Source organism: Moschus berezovskii, chromosome 14 (assembly GCF_049115385.1).
Source record: "Moschus berezovskii isolate FMDL1 chromosome 14, NW_MosBer_1.0, whole genome shotgun sequence".
In the NCBI taxonomy this organism is placed as follows: domain Eukaryota; kingdom Metazoa; phylum Chordata; class Mammalia; order Artiodactyla; family Moschidae; genus Moschus; species Moschus berezovskii.
In genome coordinates, this window is record NC_142473.1 from 80,813,667 (window position 1) to 80,837,559 (window position 23,893).

At 43.3% G+C, this 23,893-nt stretch overlaps 1 protein-coding gene across 8 annotated transcripts in view; it reads right to left on the reverse strand.

The window, feature by feature from the left end:
• Positions 1 to 23,893, reverse strand: part of AMBRA1 (autophagy and beclin 1 regulator 1) — a 176,588-nt gene that overhangs the window by 78,137 nt on the left and 74,558 nt on the right. For all 8 annotated transcript variants that reach the window (XM_088843287.1, XM_055423953.2, XM_055423955.2 and 5 more), the window contains 2 exons: positions 19,417 to 19,497; positions 18,865 to 18,965 (listed from right to left, as the gene is read on the reverse strand). In XM_088843287.1, coding sequence (XP_088699413.1) covers positions 18,865 to 18,965; positions 19,417 to 19,497 — 182 coding nt within the window. The remainder of the gene's footprint in view (positions 1 to 18,864; positions 18,966 to 19,416; positions 19,498 to 23,893) is intronic.

The window sequence follows — 23,893 nt, forward strand, 5'->3', positions numbered from 1 at the left end:
TACATGCCAGACAGTGAACAAAACATAAAAATTCCTGCCTTCATGGGAATTACATTCTGCGGATGGGGAGGAGGAAAAGATATATAACAAAGACATGAGTTCACACAGCATGTTAAAATTATGTTAAGTGTCATGGAGAAATATAAAACAGAGAAGAGGAATGGAAAGTACCAAGGGTAAAGTACTGGTAATTTTCAATAGGGTAGTCACTGAAAGGCTTTACAGAACCCCTCTTCTACAGACAAGGAGACTGAGGCTTGGATAAGTTAAACACCTTTCCCATGGTCACCCAGTTGGTAAGAAGTGAGATGAAATTTGAGTTCAGTTGTCCTTAGTATTAAGCTCTATGGCATCTCCTCAAATCAATAATAAATTCAATCACGTGGTTTGCTTCATCAGATTATTTCTTTAAGATTATGTTCCCATTTTTAGCGTCCCAAAGGGGTTAAGAAATAACTTCATATTTTCAGGATTTGATGCCTTATTTCATATCTATACTAACTTTTGCAAAGGAGTAGAGAATGACCTAAGATCTTTGGTTGGCTTTATATTCCTGGAAAAACTGAGAAGAGAGCAAAGCAATAATTAGTCAAGGCGAGTCAAAGGATCCTTCACAAACTACATTCAGTCTATGAGAAGGCTACGCACAAACCCTAAACGACCCTGCTGCGTCTTTCTGTTACCGTGCCCACCTCTACTGAGCTCATCCAGAAGTATTTCTTTTCTGTCCCAAGGGTGCCTCGCACAACTCAGATGCGCTTCAGCAACTCCATCTATCAAGCTGAGATGGGTTCTTTACAGCCACCTGAGCCTGTCTCTTAGCATCGAAGTGTTCCTGTCACATCTAAAGTTGGTGACCTCGGCTTGTGCCGAGTAGTTCAGGTACTGCAAATAACCTGGGTGCTAAGGCAAATATCTACTTTTATTCCTTTTAATTTCAGGTAATGTAGTTTTCAAAAAAGTTACAGCACTTTACCATTTCCCCCCCTCACTTAATCCCTGGAAAGAACATGGAGGTAAGGCTAACCTCATCCTCACCTGTCAAGGAAGACAAATAGACCAAGTGACTCACTCAAGTTACACTGTGAATTACTCAAGGAGCCAGAATGACAACGACCTGGCCGTCAATGTCTAGTGCAGATTCTGACACACAAGATCAGTAGCCCTCAGGTTTTTGTGTGTCCATGACTATGGGGTCACACAAGAGTCGGACACGACTAAAGTGACTTAGCAGCAGCAACATACCATCTGGGTACTGGATTGTGGGGGGCATTATTTTTGAAGTGATTAGAAGACACAACACAGTAGTAAAGCCATTTTCAATAATGAAGATGCTGCACCAGTTTAATTAGACAATGGCTCACAGTGCCTGTCTGACGGCCTTGGGTGCTGCTCTGACTGCTCACTCACCACGCTAACCTCTCATGCTCCAAGGAACACGATCTGTCTTTGACACCACCTCTTACCTCTTACTCCTACCAACTTGTATCCTACTGTGAAAAACAGGTGCAACTTCACAGGCCCAAAGTTAAGCTTCCATTGCAATAACGATTTTATTTAGCAAAACTGCATTTTACCCACCCGTCAAAACTTGGTGGATTACCAGTGTGTTAGGCCATACACAAAAAACCCAGTCTCCCTTCCAGAAAACAAAGCTGCCTGTTCGACTAAGAGGTCAACTTGGACTTAGTGGTTAATTAATACTTTATCGCAACATCACCAGGAAATCAGCAATTAACAATCAGTGCCAAAGACATTCATTAAAGCCTACATCCTCCTGTATCACATCAGAATGACAGCCACTCTGATGTAATAAACAGGAGTAAGGAATCAGATAAAGTCTAGGACTTCTGGATACAGTAATTTGAAGCACTTTTGAAAAGGTATGAAAACAGTAACTGAACCTGAAAGTTAATCTATTTTCTTCTAGTAAAAATCCCCAGCACATAGGCGTAGGGCCTGGCAAATTGTAGCACTCAAGAAGTATATTCCAGAGGTTTCCCTTATAGTCCGGTAGTTAAGACTCTACACTATCAACGCTGGGGTCTCAAGTGTGATCCCTAGTTGTGCAACTATGATCCACTGAATTCATAACACACACACTTAAGAACAGGACTATATTATCTGTCTGAATGGCAATGAGAGAAGTAGTAAAACTGGTGGTTTGGGTGTTTTTCTTGGTTGATCATTTTCATGATGAAGTTAATATATATTAGAACCACCAGAGGCAAATAGTGTTCAACGAATAAGGGAATAATGAGCAAATAACTGTTCTGAGGTATAAGATCGAAACGAACAGAAGAGATCCATTCACATCCTTCTCATATGCAAAGAGAGACCCTAAATTTTTCTCTCGGTTCTAACGTAGCTCTGTTGACTACTGGACAGAATGGAGGGAAACCTACAAAAGGCTCGCACTCATTCTAGATTAGCCCAGTGCCTGGCAAATAAAATGAGGCTCAAGGAAAGAAGTATAGTCCCAGTGCAACGAGGACATCTAATCACTGTCTGTCGTCTAAGGGGATGCTGGACACGGTCTTCAGAGCCAGAGAGACGGGGGTGGGGACCGGAAGTCAAGAAAGACGGAAGAGAAGTGACACGGAGCGTAGCTGAGGAGTGGAAAATGTAAGGCTCAGCTTGAGAAGGTCCACAGACGTCTATGGGATGAGGGTGGTCACGCTGCGCTCCCATAGGATCAACCTGAGCTCCTGGAGGGCAGCTGAGGAGAGAAAACGAGTGAGGAGGACTGAATACGTTTCTAAATGGAAGAAAAGGCTCATCGATAGCAAAAATTTTAAAATAAACAAAGTATTTTAGGTTCTTCTCAAAGTGGACCCAACTAGTTTTGAGTCCTGCTCAACTTAAATGGCAGGCAGCTGCCAAGGCCCAGTGCTGGGCACGATCTGGAATACAAAAGCTTAGTTATGGTTAAAAGAAGAATCCAAACCTTTGGCTTCTCACAAGAAAGCAGCTATGGGTGACTCCTTGGTAGTTCTAAATGTTCACCACTTATGAATACCAAAGTCAAGGGAAAACATAAGTGAAATATTCATGTTTAATGTACAAATCCTAGGCTGCAAAAGGAATGGGGCATGGATTTCTCTGGGAAGTAGACTAGATCTTGATCTTGTCTGGTTTTGTTTGCAATATTCTTTGACTGAGTCTATCTATGCACACCCACAAAAAAACCCCTCCCATCACAGACTGCCCAATTAAGAAACAAAAAAGATTTCAGAGGAGCTCTGAGGATGATTCAATTTGTCAAAATTAGGTCTAAGAACTCTTTTCAACATTTTCCTTCAGACAGGGCCCAAGGCCACTTCAAGTTTGATAGTTTGTTTCAGTTATACTCCCCACGCAAAAGTTATGAGTCATGTAAAATTGTAAAATGTGAAACAGTCAACTTGTAACCAACACTGCTTAGCTCTTGCTGTAAGAATCCCATAATTTCTTGCTGTATCCTTTTCACTCTTAACTTTAAGGTCTCAGAACAGGAGAGAGGTAGAAGAGGGAAGTCTAGTGTCCAAAATGAGGAGGACAAAGGAAGCAGGTGCCTTTATTTTTCTTTGTTTGTTTGCCATCCTGTGTGACTTGTGGGATCTTTGTTCACGCAGGGATTGAACCCTGGCCCTTGACAGGGAAAGGCTGGAGTCCTAACCACTGAACTGCCAGTGAATTTCTAGCAGGCATCTTTAAATAAAGGACAGCCCCAGATACTAAGACTAAGATGACTGTTTTCAAGATTTCTATACTCTTTAACGATTTTTCTTCGGTTGTCAATAAAGAGCACTGTCTCTCTACGGTGCATTAGCCTTTCCGGAAAAAAGCCCCTCTCACATGTAGGAGAGATGCTAATAACACAAGGGAGAAGGCAGGCAGCTGCACTTTGTGCCTGAGAACGGAAACTAACAGTAAGTTCACACTAACCAAGGTCCGTATAGTCAAAGCCATGGTGTTTCCAGTAGTCACGTACGGATGTGAAAGCTGGACCATAAAGAAAGGCTGAGCACCAAAGAATTGACGCTTTCAAACTATGGTGCTGAAGAAGACTTTTGAGAGTCCTTTGGACTGCAAGGAGATCAAACCAGTCCATCCTAAAGGAAATCAACCCTGAATATTCATTGGAGGGACTGATGCTGAGGCTGAAGCTCCAATACTTTGGCCACCTGATGCGGCGAGCTGACTCACTGGAAAAGACCCTGATGCTGGGAAAGACTGAAGGCAAAAGGAAAAGGGGGAGGCAGAGGATGAGATGGTTGGATGGCACCACCAACTCAATGGACCTGAGTTTGAGCAAGCTCTGGGAAATAATGAAGGTCAGGGAAGTCTGGCGTGCTGCAGTCCATGGGGTAGCAAAGAGTCAGACATGACTTAGTGACAACAACTATAACAACAGCAAAAGTAAAACACAGTGTACTTAGAAATTATGGTAGCATGGGACAAAAAGTAAACCCGATTCTAAACATTTCCTTCACAGCTACCACCTCCAAAGTCTATGGCCAATTCCCCTAGCACTTCCATCCAGTGGCAGCTTGAGAAATTCTATGAATGAGACTTAGAGTTGGCAGTTCAATAGGTGAAGTGGGGACAGTTAGGTCTTAAAGCCGCCAGCAGGGCAGGCTCACTGCTTTCACCTAGATGGTGTTATTTTCAAGGGTGGTTTGGCTTGCTTGATGGCAGGAGAGGGGTATTAACGACTCCCAAGCTGACTCCTGGTGCTTTGGCTGCTTCCATCCCACAGGACTTTAGAGTTCTTCCTCGGTAAGACAAAGAGAACAGCTGGAGAGTGCTTCAGCTCGGTGTTCTTAAGCTGTCCCTGTAGTCTCTCTATCTGGAACATGGGAGTGGAGAAACTGGGGTATTTGAAAAAACTTATTTCAAGCTTTGCATTGATATGTTCAGTTTTAATTAGTTTCCTAAGAAGCAATTTAACATTTTACCACTTTTCCCCAGTCACCTCACTTCAGCAGAATCAATGAAAATATTTAGGCCAAGAAACACTTTGTGACTTTTATAAGCTCTCAATTAGGTCTTATGTTAGCTGTATTTGCTGTGCTGTAAAGAACATCAAGTTTAAATTCGGTGACCCATGATGGATAAAGGTCTAAAGGTGGAGGGGAAGGGGACCCAAAAAGCAAAGGCAGAAGAGAGGAAGGATACTGGCTGAATCCCATCACTACACACTCTACCTTCTTATCAGGAGATAAGAGACAAGCTCTAGTTTTATTTGGCTTGGCAAGCATCTCTGCTTCTTTAAACAGCCTGTACATTTCCATTCTCAGCACTGCTCTTCTTCCCAAGACATACCGCTGCTCCGTTTCCTCTTGTGAGTGGAATCTTCCCCAGCGCGGGCCAAGATGCTTCTCTTCACTTTCTAGGAGCAGACATGGCCACACACATGCATTGCAAGCTGCGGCAGCAGCTCCCTGACTGCCTCACAGTCATTTCATGAATCCTGGCTGAGCTTTGAGGCAGAGCAGAGAGATGCTCAGGGAACACACTAATCGTGCCCTGCTGAGCTGGATGAAGTTCTTGAAAAAGCCAGCTTAAATCTCCAATGAGAAGTACACACCTTTCTTGTACACACTGCAAAATTCAGAGCTCACTCACAGCACAGCTTGCGTCCCACCAAGTTATGGAGATGCCTCTGAACATCAAGCATGTTCTGAAGGAATGACTAGTGAATATGACATTTGACTCTACATGCCTGAGGCCCAGTCTGTGCCTGCGTATTTGGAGCCCATACAATAAAGTTTCTAACCAGTCTCATCAATAAGGCCAAGCAAAAGCTAACTCCTATGCTTGAGAAGAACTGAATTCTAGCTTCTCCCAACGACTGCTCTAAGAAAGTATAATGTGCCACGGTCATTGGCCATGCAAAGATCCTTTGCCTTAGTTTTTAGGAACTTTTCTTCCAAGTTGCTCCTGTTAAAGAAGCTGTGGATTATAAATGATGCCATGGGTACAGGTTCACTTACAGCCAATTTAGTAAGCGCTCGCACAGTTAATCCTGTCAGTCTTACTCCCACACAGAAATACATGTGGCCCCAAGGGGCCCAACCACCCACAGAGCTCTTCTGCACATCCTTCCCCCTCCAGCACACAGAAATGCAGGGCTACGTCCCAGAAAACAGAGAAAAAAGGTAGTTTTTCTGAAATGCTCGGTCTAGAAAACTAGGATCTAGCTTTCCATTTGGATGTCATTTCCAAATGCATGTCTCTCTGAATAAACCAAATAAGAATTTAAACCATTGAAATAAAGAAAAATCAAGATATTTCTCTGTAATTCAAAATCTATACATCGATATCCCTTGGTATGCTGAAACTTTCCTTTCATGTATATGTAAGGACACTTTAAAAAGCAGACTGTTGACAGTGAGTTACTAGGCTACCGCAGATCTCAAAAACTGACTTCATTGTGGTATGCCCGTGTAATGATCCCTCATGATTCAAGCCTCTCCTCTGAAACCATGTGCTTAGAGACAATCTGCTCTCTGACTCTGCGGTTAGCCGAGTGGCTTTCGTTAGCTGATGGGACAATAACACAAGTAAAAAAGCAGAGACTCGCCGAGTGCTTGTTGCGTTGGGACCTGATGGCTCATTTCTCTCTGGAAGCCTGAGAGACTTTGTGAGAAAAACTGGTGAAGAGAGAAGAGATGAGCCACCATAGCTGAGGCCAGTACATGTGAAGCCATCTGCACTGGTTTGCGGTGGCTACAGTCACAAATCACCACAAACTTAGTGGCTTAACATAAATGTACTATTTTTCATTGCTGCAGGTCAGAAGTCCAACGAGTGTCTCTTGGGCTAAAATCAAGGTGGTGGCAGGATTATGCTATTTTTCTGGAGGCTCTCGGGAAGGGTTTGTTTCCTTGCTCATTTGTTTTGGCAGAGTTCAGTTCCTTGCAGTTTCAGGAGTGAGGTTCTGGTTTTCTTGCTGCCTGGTGGCTGAGCGCCACACAACTGCCATCTTCTACCACTGCATCTCGCTGACTGACCTGTCTGCCTTTCTCTTATGCTTTCAAAGGCTCATGTGATTAGACTGGGTCCACACAGATAACTCAGTGTAATCTCCCTATCCCAAAATCTCAATCACATGTGCCAAGTTCCTTCTGCCAGGTAAAGTAACACATTCATGGGTTCCAAGGATTAGTGATGTGATCTTTGGCAGGCCACTGTCCTGTCTGTTATATCAACTACGACCACGCATACCCAGCCAAGCCATCACCAGACACAGAGAGCTGTCAAGCTCGCTCAGATCAGAGAAATGTACGTTGGATCCATGGAATTGTAAGGAGCAACACTTTTTTAAAGCCAGTGAATTCTGTAGTGGTTTGTGTGGCCAAGGCTACACCCTTCCCGAGGGGTCTGTGCAACCCTCAACCTGATAACATAGACACTGTTCCCCTTTCTCTGCTCTAGTTCAACAAGCATCCCTAAGAGGCCACAGGCAGTTTTCTGTCCTCTGAATCATAAAACAAAACGATTAAATTAGGTTTATGTCTTCTTTCAATCCAGAGCTAGGATGGCTAGAAATCCTAGACTGCTGACATTTCACAAAAGTCAGGCTTATAATCTCAACAGAACCAGAGAGGGGCTTCTTGATCCACAACTAGAAGCTATACACACAATATATATATAAATAGACATATATACACATACACACTTGATATGTGGGGGAAAGAGTTGAAGGAAGGACCAATCTCTGATAGAGCAAAAGCTGCTGGGGATGATACGGAAATTTCACTACCACCTAACCACCTCTTCTTCAAGTACAAAGACCCATGAAGGCTTGGGGGCACACCTTCTAAGCAGGGGTCTCTAACCCTTCATTAGCCAAATACATTTCTTCAAATGGTTCATCCTCAAATCTGCTGATACTTAACGGTCTGGAAAGCGGTGGGAGGAAAACGCTACGAGCAAGTTAATGTCCTCTTGGCTCTTTTGGCTGACTTCCCTGTGCCTGGGCCTTGCCTATTAATTGAATGCTATTCGGATTCCATCTCAAAAACAAATGAGGATGGAGACCAGAGGCCTGCCTTCCCCAGACTGATAAGAGCAGCACAGTGCAATTATACTCGAACAGCTTTGTTTTGGAATGTAATCACCGCCCCAGCCTTCTTCCCAATGGGATGGCAACAGTGTAATTACCGTTTCAGGAGTCATTGTTTGGGAATGTATTTCTTCTACAGGGCTCTTTCGAGGGGAAAGGAGCTGCAACAAGAATATAAGAGAATTTGTAGCCTGCTCCCCAGTAGCGGTTTCATAGGCTGAACAAATTATTTTTTGTTTTCGTACAGTAAAGCCAGAGTTTAACTTTTCAGCCTCTTTTTCTGCCAACAAGGAATCACCCTATACACCATGAGGGTTCTGAAGTCCCAACCTAAAGCTAGACAGCCTGAGTTCTGATTCCTACTCTGTCAAATACGAGCTGTGGTCGTGGGCAAATTACTTCATCTGCTCATGCCTCGGTTTCCTTATTTGTAAACAGGAGTAACACCAAGGTGTCACTGGAATACTGTGAAGACTCACTGAAAGAATATGTGAGCAGCGCTTAGAGCTCCACCTGGCATAAGGAGGTGCTCTAGGGCCTCTGTTTTCAGCACATTTGAAGCACTGTATTCACCACAGTCACCGCATTTTGCAAATGTGATCTAACATCGTGCTCCATCGTGTCCCGACTCTTTGGGACCCCATGGACTGGAGCCCGCCAGGCTCCTCTGTCCATGGGATTTTCCAGGCAAACACACTGCAGTGGGTTGCCATTTCCTCCTCCGGGGGGATCTTCCCAACCCAGGGAGTGAACCCATGTCTCCTGCGTCTCCTGCACTGGCAGGCAGATTCTTTACCACCCTGCCACCTTAGCTCACGGTACTAAGCTTGAGTTACTGCATTATTTCTGTCCACAACCCTTTTACCGGTTCAGCAGGAAGAGAAATGTTTTGGAAAATTTTAAATGCTGCTATAGAACTGTCATAGTCTCTAAGCTATTCACTCTATTGAGTAAGAGTTAATAGATATTTCCATGTCACTCCTCTTCATTTGTTTACTAGTCCAGGGAAATTACAATAAAGACACTGTTGTGAGCTTCCTATTGGAAAAATGAGCAAGTACTACCAAAGCTGCCACTGGCAACAGGGCAGATTCTGAAGAAAATTCACCTTCTTGGACAGATTTATGCATGAAAATGAATGCTGTTTTATTTTCCTCACATGCCTCCAGCACATCCGACCTCCCTGAAACTCTTACTGCCACTGGGAACCTAGACCTTTGACCTCCTGTCTGGTTTTCCCCCTGTTCCTCTGCAGCCTGGACCAGTTAAATTCTCTGCCTAGGAAGAACATTTTTGGGCACGAGCCATAAGAGTCTAAATCATGAGTTTGCATGCCACGCAATCCCGAAGAATATGACCCCACGCTCACGGTACCAGTAGTGAAGCTGGCCCTGTCTGCATGGCACACAACTGCACTGAGCTGGGCTTCACACAAACACAGGGGTTCGTCATGGCAGCCCTGGAATATGAGACACTATTTTTACAGGCTGGACTATGTCACTACAGGATAGCTTTCTGGCCCTGAGGTGACAGTAAACACCTGACCAAAAGAAACACCCCCCAAAGAGTCTCAACACTTCAAAAGGTCCCTGGTCAGCCACGTGCAGGTGCCTCTTTCCACCTCATCGCTTACACCAAGATATCTATCTTTGTTTGCTGTGGGCTTCCAGCTGAGTGCCACAAGGACCCTGGGGAAGAGCCAGCCCTGTGGATCAGCAGGTGTTTAAGAAAGGAAATTAACACCCACAGGTTGGCTCTACTTTGGCAGAGAGGGTGAGAGGTGCTGTCTGCCAGCTCCCATGGCATTTCCAGCCAGTGTAGAATAAACGAGATTGCCTGAGGACATGAACTGAGAAAGGCAAGGAAAAGCTAATATGAGATCAGCGTTTTAAAACGAAGGAGGTGGAGGGGCAGCATTCTTATCAAGGACTCAGTAAAACAGAATGGAGTAGATGGGATAGCAACGAAGACTATTTCAAGTCTTTGCAGAGTGTGCCTAAGATCTCTAATCTGAAACAAAGTGAAGACTGGCTACTGCCTCCACTGGAAAAAAAGGGGCCTCTGGTCTCATATTTCGCTTACTCTTTCCTCACGTCTCCTCCACAGCTTTCTGTGTTGCTGTATCATGTGTTCTGAGGGGCTGCAAAATGTATCAAAGCACGTACTAATCATAACCTAAGAAGACGGAAGTAAAAGGGTTCTGGCGTTACACTGGGTCCGTGGGAGGTTAGAGGGCATCTTCAGTTGCATCTGCAAAATGGGAAGTATTTCTAAGAAGTACACAAGCCACAGTACTCAGACTCTCAGATCTCTAGATCTAGGGAAGCCCCAGGTACAGAGAACTTACAGGACAAGTTATACAGCAGGGTCTCAGCCCAGATACCTTGATGCCCACCTGTTTCAGGAGGAAGAAGGGGAACAGGCAGGAGATTAGTTAAGAAGTTAGAAGAAAGGCTATAGGTCAATTTTGCCTAGGAAGAAAACTCCTAGCAGAGTCGACAAAAACCTGTGGTCCCAGCAAAAAAGCTTAATAGACTCCTATTTTCTGCTATAGAGACGCTGGCAGGTTCTGCACTCTCATGGCCAGTTTTTTGTGTATACTTCTACCTTAGCATTTAGCACAAGACATACTGTCCTCTATCCGTTTCTGAGCATGATGGGCTTACATAGTAGGTGGAAAGTGTATGGAGAGCAGAGATCATGTCTTTTTCATCTGGGTACTATAATATACTTAACACTGTGCGACAGTGAAAAAACAGAAGCTCAATACATGTTAATCAAGTAAAAATTGCTTATACACCAGCTGAGCACTCTGCAAGCAATAACAGATTCATTCATTTCCCCCCCTCCATTACTCATAGCTCCAGATAAAGAAGACATATACCAGGGGCTCACCAGGACCAACGCATCTTAGATTCTGGCAAGTCGTCTCTTCCCATTTCTTCCTCTCTGCCTCTGTCCCTTGTTTTAATTAGTTAATCTAGAGCAGTAGTTCTCAATTTTTCAAGTGCACCAGGATCACCTAGAAGACCATTTAACACAAATTCCTAAGCCCACAACCAGAATTTCTGCTTCAGTGTATCTGAGGTAGGGATCAAGAATTTGCATTTGGAACAAGATCCCAAATGACGCTGATGCTATTGGTCCACTTTGAGAATCCTATGTTGCCATGGTTACAAAGGAGCAAGTCCTTGGAGAGTAGATGCTTATTTCATGAGAGCAAGTTCTGATTAGAGACAGAAAAGGGTTACTCAAATGCAAACTCTGTGACTCCTCTAATCTAACCCTCTTGGCTGACATGACTACAGGCAACAATGGATACATCAGGTTGTCAAACTATCAACTTAGGGAACTTCAGGTCACCATCTGCTGGTGTCTTAGAGCACAAGTTCCCAGTTTTTTCAACTCACTGACTATAGCAAAGGGGAGAAAGCACTGTTTGGGACCCAGAAAGTGCACTGTTGAGGAAGACAGAACAGTGAGAGATCAGCAAGGTTACAATCAGTGAGAAGACTAACACAGCTCTAACTCAATGCTGGCCCCAAAGTCTTACAGTCAAAATCCTAATGATAATAGCTAAAGTCTACTGAACACGTACCATGTGCCAAAAAAAAAAAACAAAAACCAACCCAAACATGCTAAGTGCTTATATTAGCTCATTTAATCCTCAAAACAATTCTCTGAGCTAAATACTATCCTTATGCCCATTTTACAGATGAAGAAACTGAGTCACAAGAAAAGATTAAATTAACCAAGATTACACTGCGAGGAAGTAGCAGCATGAATATCTGAACCTAGACAGTCTAGCTCCAGAGCCCAAACTCTTGAACACTTGGCTCTACTGCCTCTCAGGCCAGCTCTACGGTGCAAGTAGCAGCTGTCGCTCCCGAGTCCCACTTAGGCTCACAGACCCATGCAAAAGAGAAATGGGGACACATTCCGAGTGACTTCAAACTACATCAAAACTCATAAATTCCTGGTTTGAGCCCAGGTTTGAGTTACACACACACACACCTATGAGGATTAGCAGTTAAAAGTCTCAGGGGAATTATTAAATTTTTCATGCAGCCCCCCTCTCCCCCTGCCAAAAAAAAACACACACGAACAAAATAATATAGAAAACCAGGCTACTCCCTGGCTAGACAGTAAACTCTGCAAGGGCAGAACCATTAAAATCTTTTAAAAGACTCAAAGTGCTCTGGAGAATGCTAAGCTTTTAGAAAGTGGTATGTACATTTCAAAGTGACAGTACAGAAACAGCACAGGTGTAAAGCATCAGCGGGGAGCGATCAAGAGGAAATTTCCTAGGGCAGAGAGATGGAGGCACAGAAAAACTTAGTCACACATTATAAAAGGAAGAGAAAAGTTCACTGACAAGGCCTGATATTTTCCTCTAGAAAAGCCTAAAGAAGCAACAGACAATCCAGCTTAGAAACTAGAACCTACAATCTCGACGAGCACACTTCTCACTAGTGGAAAAAGGAGATGCGATAAAAGGCTGGGGCAGAGACAGCACAGATGTTCGGTGACTGATGGAAGCCAAATAAGTACAAGGCCCTTGGTGCTGAAAGGCATCTGTGAGAGCTGGGTTCTCTGGGAGGAGTGCCACATTTATTTCTCGGTGTCCCAGGCAACCAAGCCAGCCCCTATCGCCTTTACTTTCATCACTGGAGCAGAACGAAAGGTAACCGGGTTAATCATTAAAGCAGTCCGAGCTCGCACCACCACCACTAACTGTCCATTTATCTGGGGTTTACAAATGGCTATCTTAATTGATGTTGAGCTGGAATGCGCCACTCCCTTTATCAGCCTGGCTACTGGAGAGGTCAAGAACATGGGGAAAGGACCAGCCAAGGAGATAAAGGCTCTAACACCAGAATTATCCTTCATTTCTGCTCATACTCATGTAAGTGTACCACGACAGCCTTCAACTATATTCACTATTTTTAATCTTTCCCAGATTTGCCAATTCAAGTGAAGATATGGTATATAGTAATTAAGCTGCTTTATTAGGCAACTGTGATAGCAAGTTGAGAAATTAAACTATTTTTTAAATGTCGGCATGGCCAATGATCCACTTAGTTGGCCAAACTAGACTAGACAGGGCTCCTAAAAGTAATTTCCTAACATACCAGGCAAGTGGGAAATATCTAGGAAAGTGGACCTGTGTTTTTAAACCAGTGTTTCCTAAAAAAGATGAGAGAGGCAGAAAACAACCAAAAATACAGTTAACAAGAAAAGAAAAGTAAATTCTTATAAAAGATGTATCTCAGCTGTACCCACAACACACAATCAACAGAAGGATGCCTGGAACATGAGATAACATACAATAATAGTTAAAATGATAACAACAGTTACAACAACTATAGCAATAGTTATAACACTGTACCACTGCATTCATTATATAGACATAATATATATGGCAATAATAGCACAAAGCAGGAGTACAAGAATGTACCTATAATGGAACAAGGTTTCTACATCTTATCAGAATTAAGTTTGTGTAAGTCTGAAGTAGATCCTGATACAGTTTAAAATCAAGAAAGGAATTAAAATAGCACATTAGAAGCTATCCACTCAATACAAAAGAAGTCAGTAAAGGAGAAACAGAGTAATAAAAAAAGACATTAGAAAGAGAAAACAAGCAGAAAATTGGCAGGCAAAAATATAACTACATCAATAACATTAAATGCACATGGACTAAACAATCTAATCAAAAGGCAGAGACTGTCAGGCTAGATAAAAAGATCCAACTGCATGGTTTCTATAGGAGACACACTTTAGATTCTAAGATATAAATAGGCTTAAAGTAAAAGGATGGGAAAAGATATATTATGCAATCAACAAACCATAAAAGAGCTGGAGTAGCTATATTGACACAAGGAAAACTAAAGACAGTATTACTAGAGAATATAACCTTTAAAATTTGTGAACCACTATCTTGTATACTTGAAACTTATTTAACATTGTATATCATTTATACCAGGAAAAAAAAAGACAATCATTACATGAACAGAGGGACATTTTATAATGAAAAAGTTGCTTCATCAGGAAGGTGAAACAATTAAAAACATGTATGTACCTCATAACAAGGACCCAAAACATTTGGGGCAACAACTGACAAAACTGAAGGGAGAAGTATACAATTCAGGAATAATGAGTAAAAATTTCAATATTCTACTCTTAATGATGGGTAGAACAACTTGACAGAAAATCGGCAAGGGTACACAAAACTTGAAGAACACTATCAACCGAGCAGACCTCCCTGTCATCTATAGAACCCTCCACACAGTGACAAAAGAATACACAGTCTTCCCATGCACACGGGTAGCATTCTCCAGAAGAGACCATATGCTGACCCATAAAACAAGTTTCAATAAGTTTAAAGTAACTGAAATCATACAAAGCATGTTCTTCAATCACAGTGAAATTAAATAAGAAAGCAACAACAAAAGGAAATTTGTGAAAATTGGAAAACACACTTCTAAACTAATGGCTCAAAGAAGAAATCCTAAGAGAAATTAGGATGACTGGGCACAAGGCCATCTCTAGCCCATGACACTCAACCAGGCCCCAATGACCTGTGGCTAGAAGCCAAAAAAAAAAAAAAATCCCTGACACTTCCCATTGATTTTAATCAAAATACTAAATTAAATACATCAGGCTGACATCTGCTGGGAGCAGATGCTCATTAGGATGAAAGTCAAAAAGATTAGGCAGAACAGATAACTAATACCCTGCATTACCCAGGTCCCCATCCCTCAGAAGTTTTCCTTCCAGTAATTACCAGGAAGATGTCAAATGCAGGGCCTCTCATTTCACTTGTATGAGGCCTCAAGCATGCAGAAAAATATTACAGGCTGAAGAACCTTTTGGCAGATACTCCCTATCTCAGGCAAAACATGGCACAGAAAACAGGACAGAGTTATTATGAGTGAAGCAGTCAGACCTGGGCAAGCGACATTTACTTCTCTGAGCCTCAGCCCTCTCCCCTGCAGAATGGAAAACACACCATCTACTTCAGAGGGCTGTCAGAATCATTTAAGGAGATAATGTATGGGAAACCACTCGGGGCGGTACCTGGCCAAAGTAGCGGGCAGTCATTAACTCCATCTCCTTCTCTGCTCTGGACTGCTGTTACACGCAGAGCTAGAGCTGTCTGCTGAAAGGTCAGCAGAGGGAGTTCCCCAGACTTCTGCAGGTTCCGCCAAATATACCCGTCAAGTTGCAGTAGTTTTAAAGGTAGTTATATATCTTTAAGTACAGGTTTAGAATTTGTGCTGCTGAAGAAGGGGCTTGGTGTGGGTGGATGGGTGACTGGCAGTCACCAGGAACCTACAGAATTGTGGGGAAGGCAACAAGATAAGGCGGAAGAGAAGAAGATTAACAGACTAGCAAAACACTTCTCTGTAGCAGCTTCTGTTTTACATTACTGCTTTCAGGCTCTTGTGGGAGGAAGTGGGCAGAATGGATCTTAATTTTCTGTAAATCCATTTTTGTTGATGATTCTGAATGGTTCTGGCTAGGGTCCACTGAAAACTCATTTGCCACTGATCATGTCTTCTGAAACTGCAGGTGTGTGGATATGCTTTGTCCCCTCAGATCTGCTAAATGTCCATGCTTCACCCCTACAAACAGCCACTCGCCATACAAAAGGTTTTGCCTTATGTTTGGAGCTAAGAACCAAACAGCATGATTAAGGTATGGCCAACCACATAGACTTTGAGCTACAGAAATGTAGGGATCTTGTCTGTCTTACTCACTGTGGTAGCCCACAACACTGCCTGGCACACAGGTACGGAACAAACCTCTGCTGAATGTAACTGTTGTGAGACCATCACAACCTCATTCCAATCATATACGAGAAAAGTCCCTTTCCAGGAAAACTCAAGAGTGCTTACTGCTAAAATGCTAATTTGTCTTCACTTCAAAAGCCATTATTACAGCAGCTCTATTATATGATCACAAGTAAGTTTAATAAAAAGGAAAGCATCTGTGTCCAGGAGGGCACGAAGGCTCGAAGAAAGGGTTGTTATATAATGAGATTTTCCTGAGCGAGCAGCACCAGGTCATAAAAAGCTATGTCTAGAATCCACTTAAAATGGAGGCATTAAAACAAACAGGAAAATCCCCTGAAGATCAGCCAAGTTCCCTGGGACCTCTTTCCCTCTTCCAGATTAAGGACCTATAAGAAGAATGCTATTTTGATGCTTTGCACTTAAAAATAGCTGTGGGGAGACAGGCAGACTAGGAAACTGAAGTCCCACTGCCTGGTTCAGTTCTGGCTCCTTTACTTCTAGCTCCATCACTCTGGAGCTTCAATTTCTACCAATGTTAATTAGATAACAGCACCAATCTCATAGGATTACTGAGAAAGAAATGAAATAAGACAAGGAAGAGCACCTAAAACACTCTCCAGCATACAGCAAAGACTCAATGAATGTTGTGCTGCTATTAGTGTTATTATTGGAGTTTTCTCAAGAGAAGGGATAGGGAAACATAACCGTCATGGAATCTGGAGGGACACCGAGTATCTACGGACAGTGAGGGCGTTTCAGAAAGGCCCGACGGGGAGAGCGGACACGTGTTAACATACACACACGGGGTCTAGGAGGACGGTGTGCATGAACCTGTGTGCACGGCAGCAATGGGAATGCAGACACAGTGAACAGACCTGTGGACACAGTGGGGGAAGGAGGGGATGGGACGAACGGGGGAGCAGCACTGAAACATAAACATCACCGTACGTAAAACAGCCACCCAGACGGAACGCGCTGTATGACGCACAGAGCTCACACCCGTCCTTTTGTGACAACGCAGAGGGAGGGGCAGGACGTGGTGGGAGGGGGGAGGGAGGTTTAAGGGGGAGGGCACATATGTATACTTACGGCTGATTCCTCCTGATGTATGACAGAAACCAATGTAATACTGTGAAGCAATTATCTTCCAATTTAAAAAAAAAACAGTAGGATAGATGCAAACTATTACACACAGGATGGATCAACAACAAGGTCCTATTCTATAGAACGGGGCACTATATTCAGTATCCTGGGATAAACCATAATAAAAATACACATATGTGTATAAGTCACGCAGCTATACTGTAGAAATTAACACAACAATGTAAAATCAACTATAAGAAAATGGACACTTTCTAACCGGTATCTTGAGAAAATGAAAGAAATGAGCTTAAATGTGAATGGAAACCATCCACTAACCTAAATCAAGAATGAACGTCTCCGAGAGTCTAGATTTCCTTATCCTTAGGGTACTCTGCAGCTTCTGATAGAGAAATTTTCTCAGTAGATTCCATACTTGTAAACAACTGCCTGCTGGAATATAACCCCTATATTCAAAACTATCCATAAGTGAAAGTGAGCCATTTGGGGTCAGACCTCTGGACATAAAGAAGGGAAGAAGAAATGGAGGTAAAGAGTTATTAGATCAAAGGAGACAAAAAACAATATAGAGATGTTAAAAAAATAAACCCAAAAAACTAAATGCCAAGGAAACAGAGACTTCTCAGCAGCAGAGGAGCAGGAGCTGCTGTGTGGGGTGGTGGAGGCAGATGTCTGGAACAAAGAAGGGTGGAGAGGAGCTCTGTAGTATTGTCTGGCAGCAAGTGATCATCTGCTAGCGAGGAGCTTCCACGTGCCATTAGCCAAGCCACACAGAAGTGCCCAGTAAGGAGAGGCACAGAGCCCGTGGGGTTCACCACCAAGGACCATAACCCTCCTGAGGGGAGGCTGTCAGCACACCATGGGGCAGTCTACTCCTCTGCCAAGCCTGGGACTATGAAGCCCTGGTGTCCAGCAGAGAAACCACCGAGGTACCTGGTTGTTTCCAGGCCTTGACGCTGGCTCAAGGATCCTGCTACTTAAAGGACGCCAGGTCCCACGGCCAACCCACCAGCTGTCACCACAGCTCAGTCAGAAATCACCTTCCTGCAGCTCGACGGCACCATTGCCTCACACAGATAGATCGCTCTCTACCTTGAACCACCACATGGCCCAGATTTTCCAAAACATATTGTCATTTGAATTTTTTAAATAAAGAGGCTTATTAAAGATACACCAAGATGTGGCTTGATTTTTATAGTTTTTAATGCCTTCACGTACATAAATTTACAAGTTGGTGGTGGGGGGGAGAAGGCGAGGAAAGAGAAAAACCTTTTGTCAGGGGTAAAAAAAAAAAAGCATCTGCTTTGTTTCCTTCTCCAGAGACTGCCCAGAAGCAGCAGTACACCCTGTGTCTCAGCCCAGTCACGTCATACATCTTAGGCCCCAAACACTGGTCGCTGTTATTCAACCACCATAAAACTGCCTCGGCTGGCTTGTCCAGCCCACTTTCTATTTTGCGGAAATTTTTAAGCCAGCTCCTCCATGGGTCTCTCTGCTTCCGCTGAAGACTCCACAGGGCCTGGGAACGCCATGTGCTGGCAGCAGACAGGGATCGGAGAGGTGTGCCTTCAGCTCCTAATTAAATCACAGGATCTGGCTCATGAGTTCCTTGCCAATAAAACATGAACAAGGCACCTTTATCATTCCATTTAAAAAAGTCTATTTGCTGGATTAAGAAACAAATGGTTTAAACAAATTAAAAAAAAAAAAAAGTCTGAAGGAAGAGGGGATGGACAAAAAGCAGCAGTTTACCTCAATCAGTAGCTTCCTGCCCTGAAGTAACGCATCTGAGTACGACTTTCTGCCAGATGCCAAGATGCCATCATAACAACACAGGTAAAGAAAGGGAAAGGTCTCCTTGACTCCCTCTTCCTTTAAAATTTCAAATCCAAAGAAACAACTCCTTCTTACCTGCCAGGACCCTGTTAACAGAAGAGTGAGTAGCCAAGCCAGGCTGTCCACGTTCGTGAAAAATCCCAGCATAAGGCAAGTACTCAGGCAGCAAGAAACGCCTGTAAGAAGGAACCGTGTGTTAAAAGCCTACTGCCTTAAAACAAAGGACATACACCATCTACCAACCCTCAATCAAAGATAAGGGATCCAACTAAGCCTAGGAATCCATAGAAACCTAGAGCAGAGTGAAATTTCTAGGACACATCCCTTCACACATGTCTATCTTCTTCCTGATCGTGCTTCTAAGGTTTCCTGGGGCTTCTTTTTTTGGGGGGTGGAGGGGTCTCCTACTCGTGAACAGGATGCTCCCAATGCCACTTTTCTATGCCTTTTCATTGTGGTTAATCATCTCCTGGGAAGTTTTTAGGTGGCAGGGCTTGACTGTAGGCTCACTAGGACATAATTCCAGATGTGGACCATCCAGACCAGGAAGTGGGTTTAAAAATCCCAGTCTCTCATAAAGGCTCCCTTAGAAAAGCCTCTTCTAAGAGCTGACTACCTGGTTCTTACCTCGGGACAAAGCGTCCAAGCGAAGGTGCAGACATCCGGGCATTGCGTGGAGCTCGGTGCCTGGATCTGTCACCATTGTCCCTGGAGAAAAAGAAAAAGACTACACATGAGAGAGTCACTAAAGCAGAATCAGACACCAGCCCCAAAGACAAGACATGTCCCAAACTAAAGTCCTACCCCTAGGTGAAGGCCCCGGAGAAATCAGTCATCCTGGTTGCTTACTAAATTGAGTGGCACATTCATATACTGCATTTCTGGAGAACCTCGATTAAAAAATTTATGAGCTAAAAGGAAGATTTTTCTTGAGTTAATGTGGTCTCTGAACTCTGCAGCATCTGAAATTGAAACGAAGTTTAGATCTTCTAAAGGGATTTAGGATAGATATATATAAACTTTTTTTCCCCTAGATCAAAAGATGAGAGAAACTTTGGCTTTAGAGGATCCCAAAGGAAGAAAAATTCTCCCATCAATTTCATTCAACAACTGATTATCTTTAAATACATCTGTTTACGTCCTTGGTATGGAAAAATCTTTGATATGTGAAAGAAAAACAACACAAGAAAAAGACTAGGCAGTCCTTTCTTTCAGAGACTGAAAAATTAACAATGATGAAGATGATCAGACAATGCAATCCTAAGTTAGGTCATTTTAGTAAAAAGAAAAAATGTTTAGTGTTTTCTTTACAGTTTGTTAGAATAACAGTAATAACCACCATTATTAAATAGCTAGAGTTGGACTGTGAAGAAAGCTGATCACCGAAGAATTGATGCTTTTGAACTGTGGTGTTGGAGAAGACTCTTGAGAGTCCCATGTACTGCAAGGAGATCCAACCAGTCCATTCTAAAGGAGATCAATCCTGGGTGTTCATTGAAAGGACTGATGCTAAAGCTGAAACTGCAATACTCTGGCCACCTCATGTGACGAGTTGACTCACTGGAAAAGACTCTGATGCTAGGAATGGTTGGGGGTGGGAGAAGGGGACGACAGAGAATGAGATGGCTGGATGGCATCACCGACTCTGTGGACATGAGTTTGAGTGAACTCCGGGAGTTGGTGATGGACAGGGAGGCCTGGCGGGCTGTGATTCATGGGGTCGCAGAGAGTCGGACACGACTGAGCGACTGAACTGAACTTAACTGAACCCAAAATCACTGCGGATGCTGACTGCAGCCAGGAAATTAAAAGACACTTACTCCTTGGAAGGAAAGTTATGACCAACCTAGATAGCATATTAAAAAGCAGAGACATTACTTTGCCAACAAAGGTCCGTCTAGTCAAGGCTATGGTTTTTCCAGTGGTCATGTATAGATGTGAGAGTTGGACTGTGAAGAAAGCTGATCACTGAAGAATTGATGCTTTTGAACTGTGGTGTTGGAGAAGACTTGAGAGTCCCTTGGACTGCAAGGAGATCCAACCACTCCATTCTAAAGGAGATCAATCCTGGGTGTTCATTGGAAGGACTGATGCTAAAGCTGAAACTGCAATACTTTGGCCACCTCATGCGACGAGTTGACTCACTGGAAAAGACTCTGGTGCTGGGAGGGATGGGGAGCAGGAGGAGATGGGGACGACAGAGAATGAGATGGCTGGATGGCATCACCGACTTGATGGACGTGAGTTTGAGTGAACTCCGGGAGTTGGTGATGGACAGGGAGGCCTGGCGTGCTGTGATTCATGGGGTCGCGGAGAGTCGGACACGACTGAGCGACTGAACTGAAGTCCTAATACAAAGGTTATTAATTAATATGTTATCTCATTTAATCTTTCAAGTTTTCCATCAAGTATCATTAGATGTGTTCTACAGATAAGGGACTAAGGACCAGAGAGGGAAATGCCCAAGGTCACACAACTAGTAAGTGGTTGAGATAAGATTCAAGGAAGATCCGTCTGACTCTAAAGCCCTGGCTCTTTTCAATACACTTCACTGCTTCCTACAAGAGAAGAGAAGACAGAACCTTCACGTGGCTTAGTTTCCAATGCATGAAAGGAACAATAAGCCAAAGGGCACTGGCTGGACAGAGTAGTTAATTAACTGCTCAACCAACTCTACAAAATAAATGAACCTCTTGAAAATTTTCTGAATTCTTCCTTTGAATTTATCTTCAACTTAATGAGATAATCTTCAAACTGGCCCTGGAATCAAAGTCAAGACAACACTTTGGCTTTCAAGGGCACTACTGAGAGCCTTACAAACCAGAAATGAAAGCCTAGGAAAATTTTTATATCTTGGTGGAATTGGATGCTGAGTATTTAGAGACAGATCAATATCAGGGATATTGGAAGTTGATCCATTAAAGTCAGTACTTGGTTTTTACCTTCCCATAAGAGACAGCATACTGCTGTTTTCTTTAACATAGCAAATTTCTTTGACTTGAAACTCTACAGATGAAGGGAGATGCAAGGAAAGAGAGATAAGACCATATGGAAAGTAAAAAGGGGATTATAAAGAACGAGATCAGAAGTTCCTGACCAGTAGACTGCAACTCTGGGGAACCCACAAATTATTATAAGGAGAAGCTGATTATCAAACAAAAAAAGGCAGCTCCCAAATTAAGTATATTATTATTTTTCAATATGTATATTCAAGTTGTGATCAAAGTACCAATTCAGTTAAAAGTACAAGGGAATTCATGACAGCTCTTCATTTATTTTACTAATCAATGGGCACTAAAGGTGCAACTAATTATCATGAGAGAAGTTAGAAAATATTTTGAAGTTAAAAAGGGTTCTAAGGGGGAAAAAAGTGAAAGAGGAGAGTGAAAAGGTTGGCTTGAAGCTCAACATTCAGAAAACAAAGATCATGGCATCTGGTCCCATCATTTCATGGGAAATAGATGGGGAAGCAGTGTCAGACTTTATTTTTTTGGGCTCCAAAATCACTGCGCATGCTGATTGTAGCCGTGAAATTAAAAGACGCTTACTCCTTGGAAGGAAAGTTATGACCAACCTAGCATATTAAAAAGCAGAGACATTACTTTGCCAACCAAGGTCCGTCTAGTCAAGGCTATGGTTTTTCTAGTGGCCATGTATGGATGTGAGAGTTGGACTGTGAAGAAAGCTGAGCGCCGAAGAATTGATGCTTTTGAACTGTGGTGCTGGAGAAGACTCTTGAGAGTGCCTTAGACTGCAAGGAGATCCAACCAGTCCATTCTACAGGAGATCAATCCTGGGTGTTCGTTGGAAGGACTGATGCTAAAGCTGAAACTGCAATACTTTGGCCACCTCATGTGATGAGTTGACTCACTGGAAAAGACTCTGATGCTGGGAGGGATTGGGGGCGGAAGGAGACGGGGACGACAGAGAATGAGATGGCTGGATGGCGTCACCAACTTGACGGACATGAGTTTGAGTGAACTCCAGGAGTTGGTGATGGACAGGGAGGCCTGGCGTGCTGTGATTCATGGGGTCGCAGAGAGTCGGACACGACTGAGCGACTGAACTGAACTGAAGCCTCAAAACAGTTGAAAATTAAGTTACAGAAAGAAGCATCATGGGACAAATCCAATTACTTTATTCTACAGCTATGAGAGAGAGCTGGACTTCCCAGAATCACAACGCAGAGCTGACAATTTACTTCTGAACAAGGGCTAAAGAGCCCTCTCCCTCTGGACAATAAACAGCACTCTATCTGGCATAAGCAGACTTGAAGAGCAGGAAAGGGGCGGGGGGCGGGGGGGCAGTGCAGGAAACAGTGGTGGTTGTTTAGTCGCTAAGCCATGTCTGACTCTTTGTGACCCGATGGACCATAGCCTGCCAGGCTCCTCTGTCTGTGGGATTTCCCAGGCAAGAATACAGGAGCGGGTAGCCATTCCCTTCTCCAAGGGAATTTCCTGACCCAGGGGTGGAACCTGCATCTCCTGCATTGGCAGGTAAATTCTTCACCATTGAGCCACCAGCGAAGCCCATAGGAGACAGTACTAAACAGCAACTGCCAGAACCCAAACATGACACAGAGCTGGGTGAAAGGACTTCTGAAGATAACTCAGGAAAATGGACAAACACCATGGCTGGGAGAAAATCTGGGCTCCTGTGACATATTTCCTATGGCTCTTTTCATTGTTATTAAAAACTAAAAACAATTAACTTCCTTCTGATTAAATTTCTCCTTCCATTTAAAAAAAAGACGGGAGGAAGGAGGACAAAACGTGGTCAGAGATAATGGCTTTATGTTACTCAGAGATCACTGGAAGATACATACAAATGTATCTAAATATAGCTATATCTTCTGGGAATCTCTGAGTAACATATCATAACAATCTCCTTTTATACATATATATATAGAGAGAGAGAGGAAAATAAGATACATACACAGGAAAACCAGCTGGCTCAGATACAAACAGTCTCAGACTGACGGTTACATTCAGTTCAGTTCAGTTCAGTTGCTCGGTCGTGTCCGACTCTTTGCGACCCCATGAATCACAGCACGCCAGGCCTCCGTGTCCATCACCAACTCCCAGAGTTCACTCAAACTCATGTC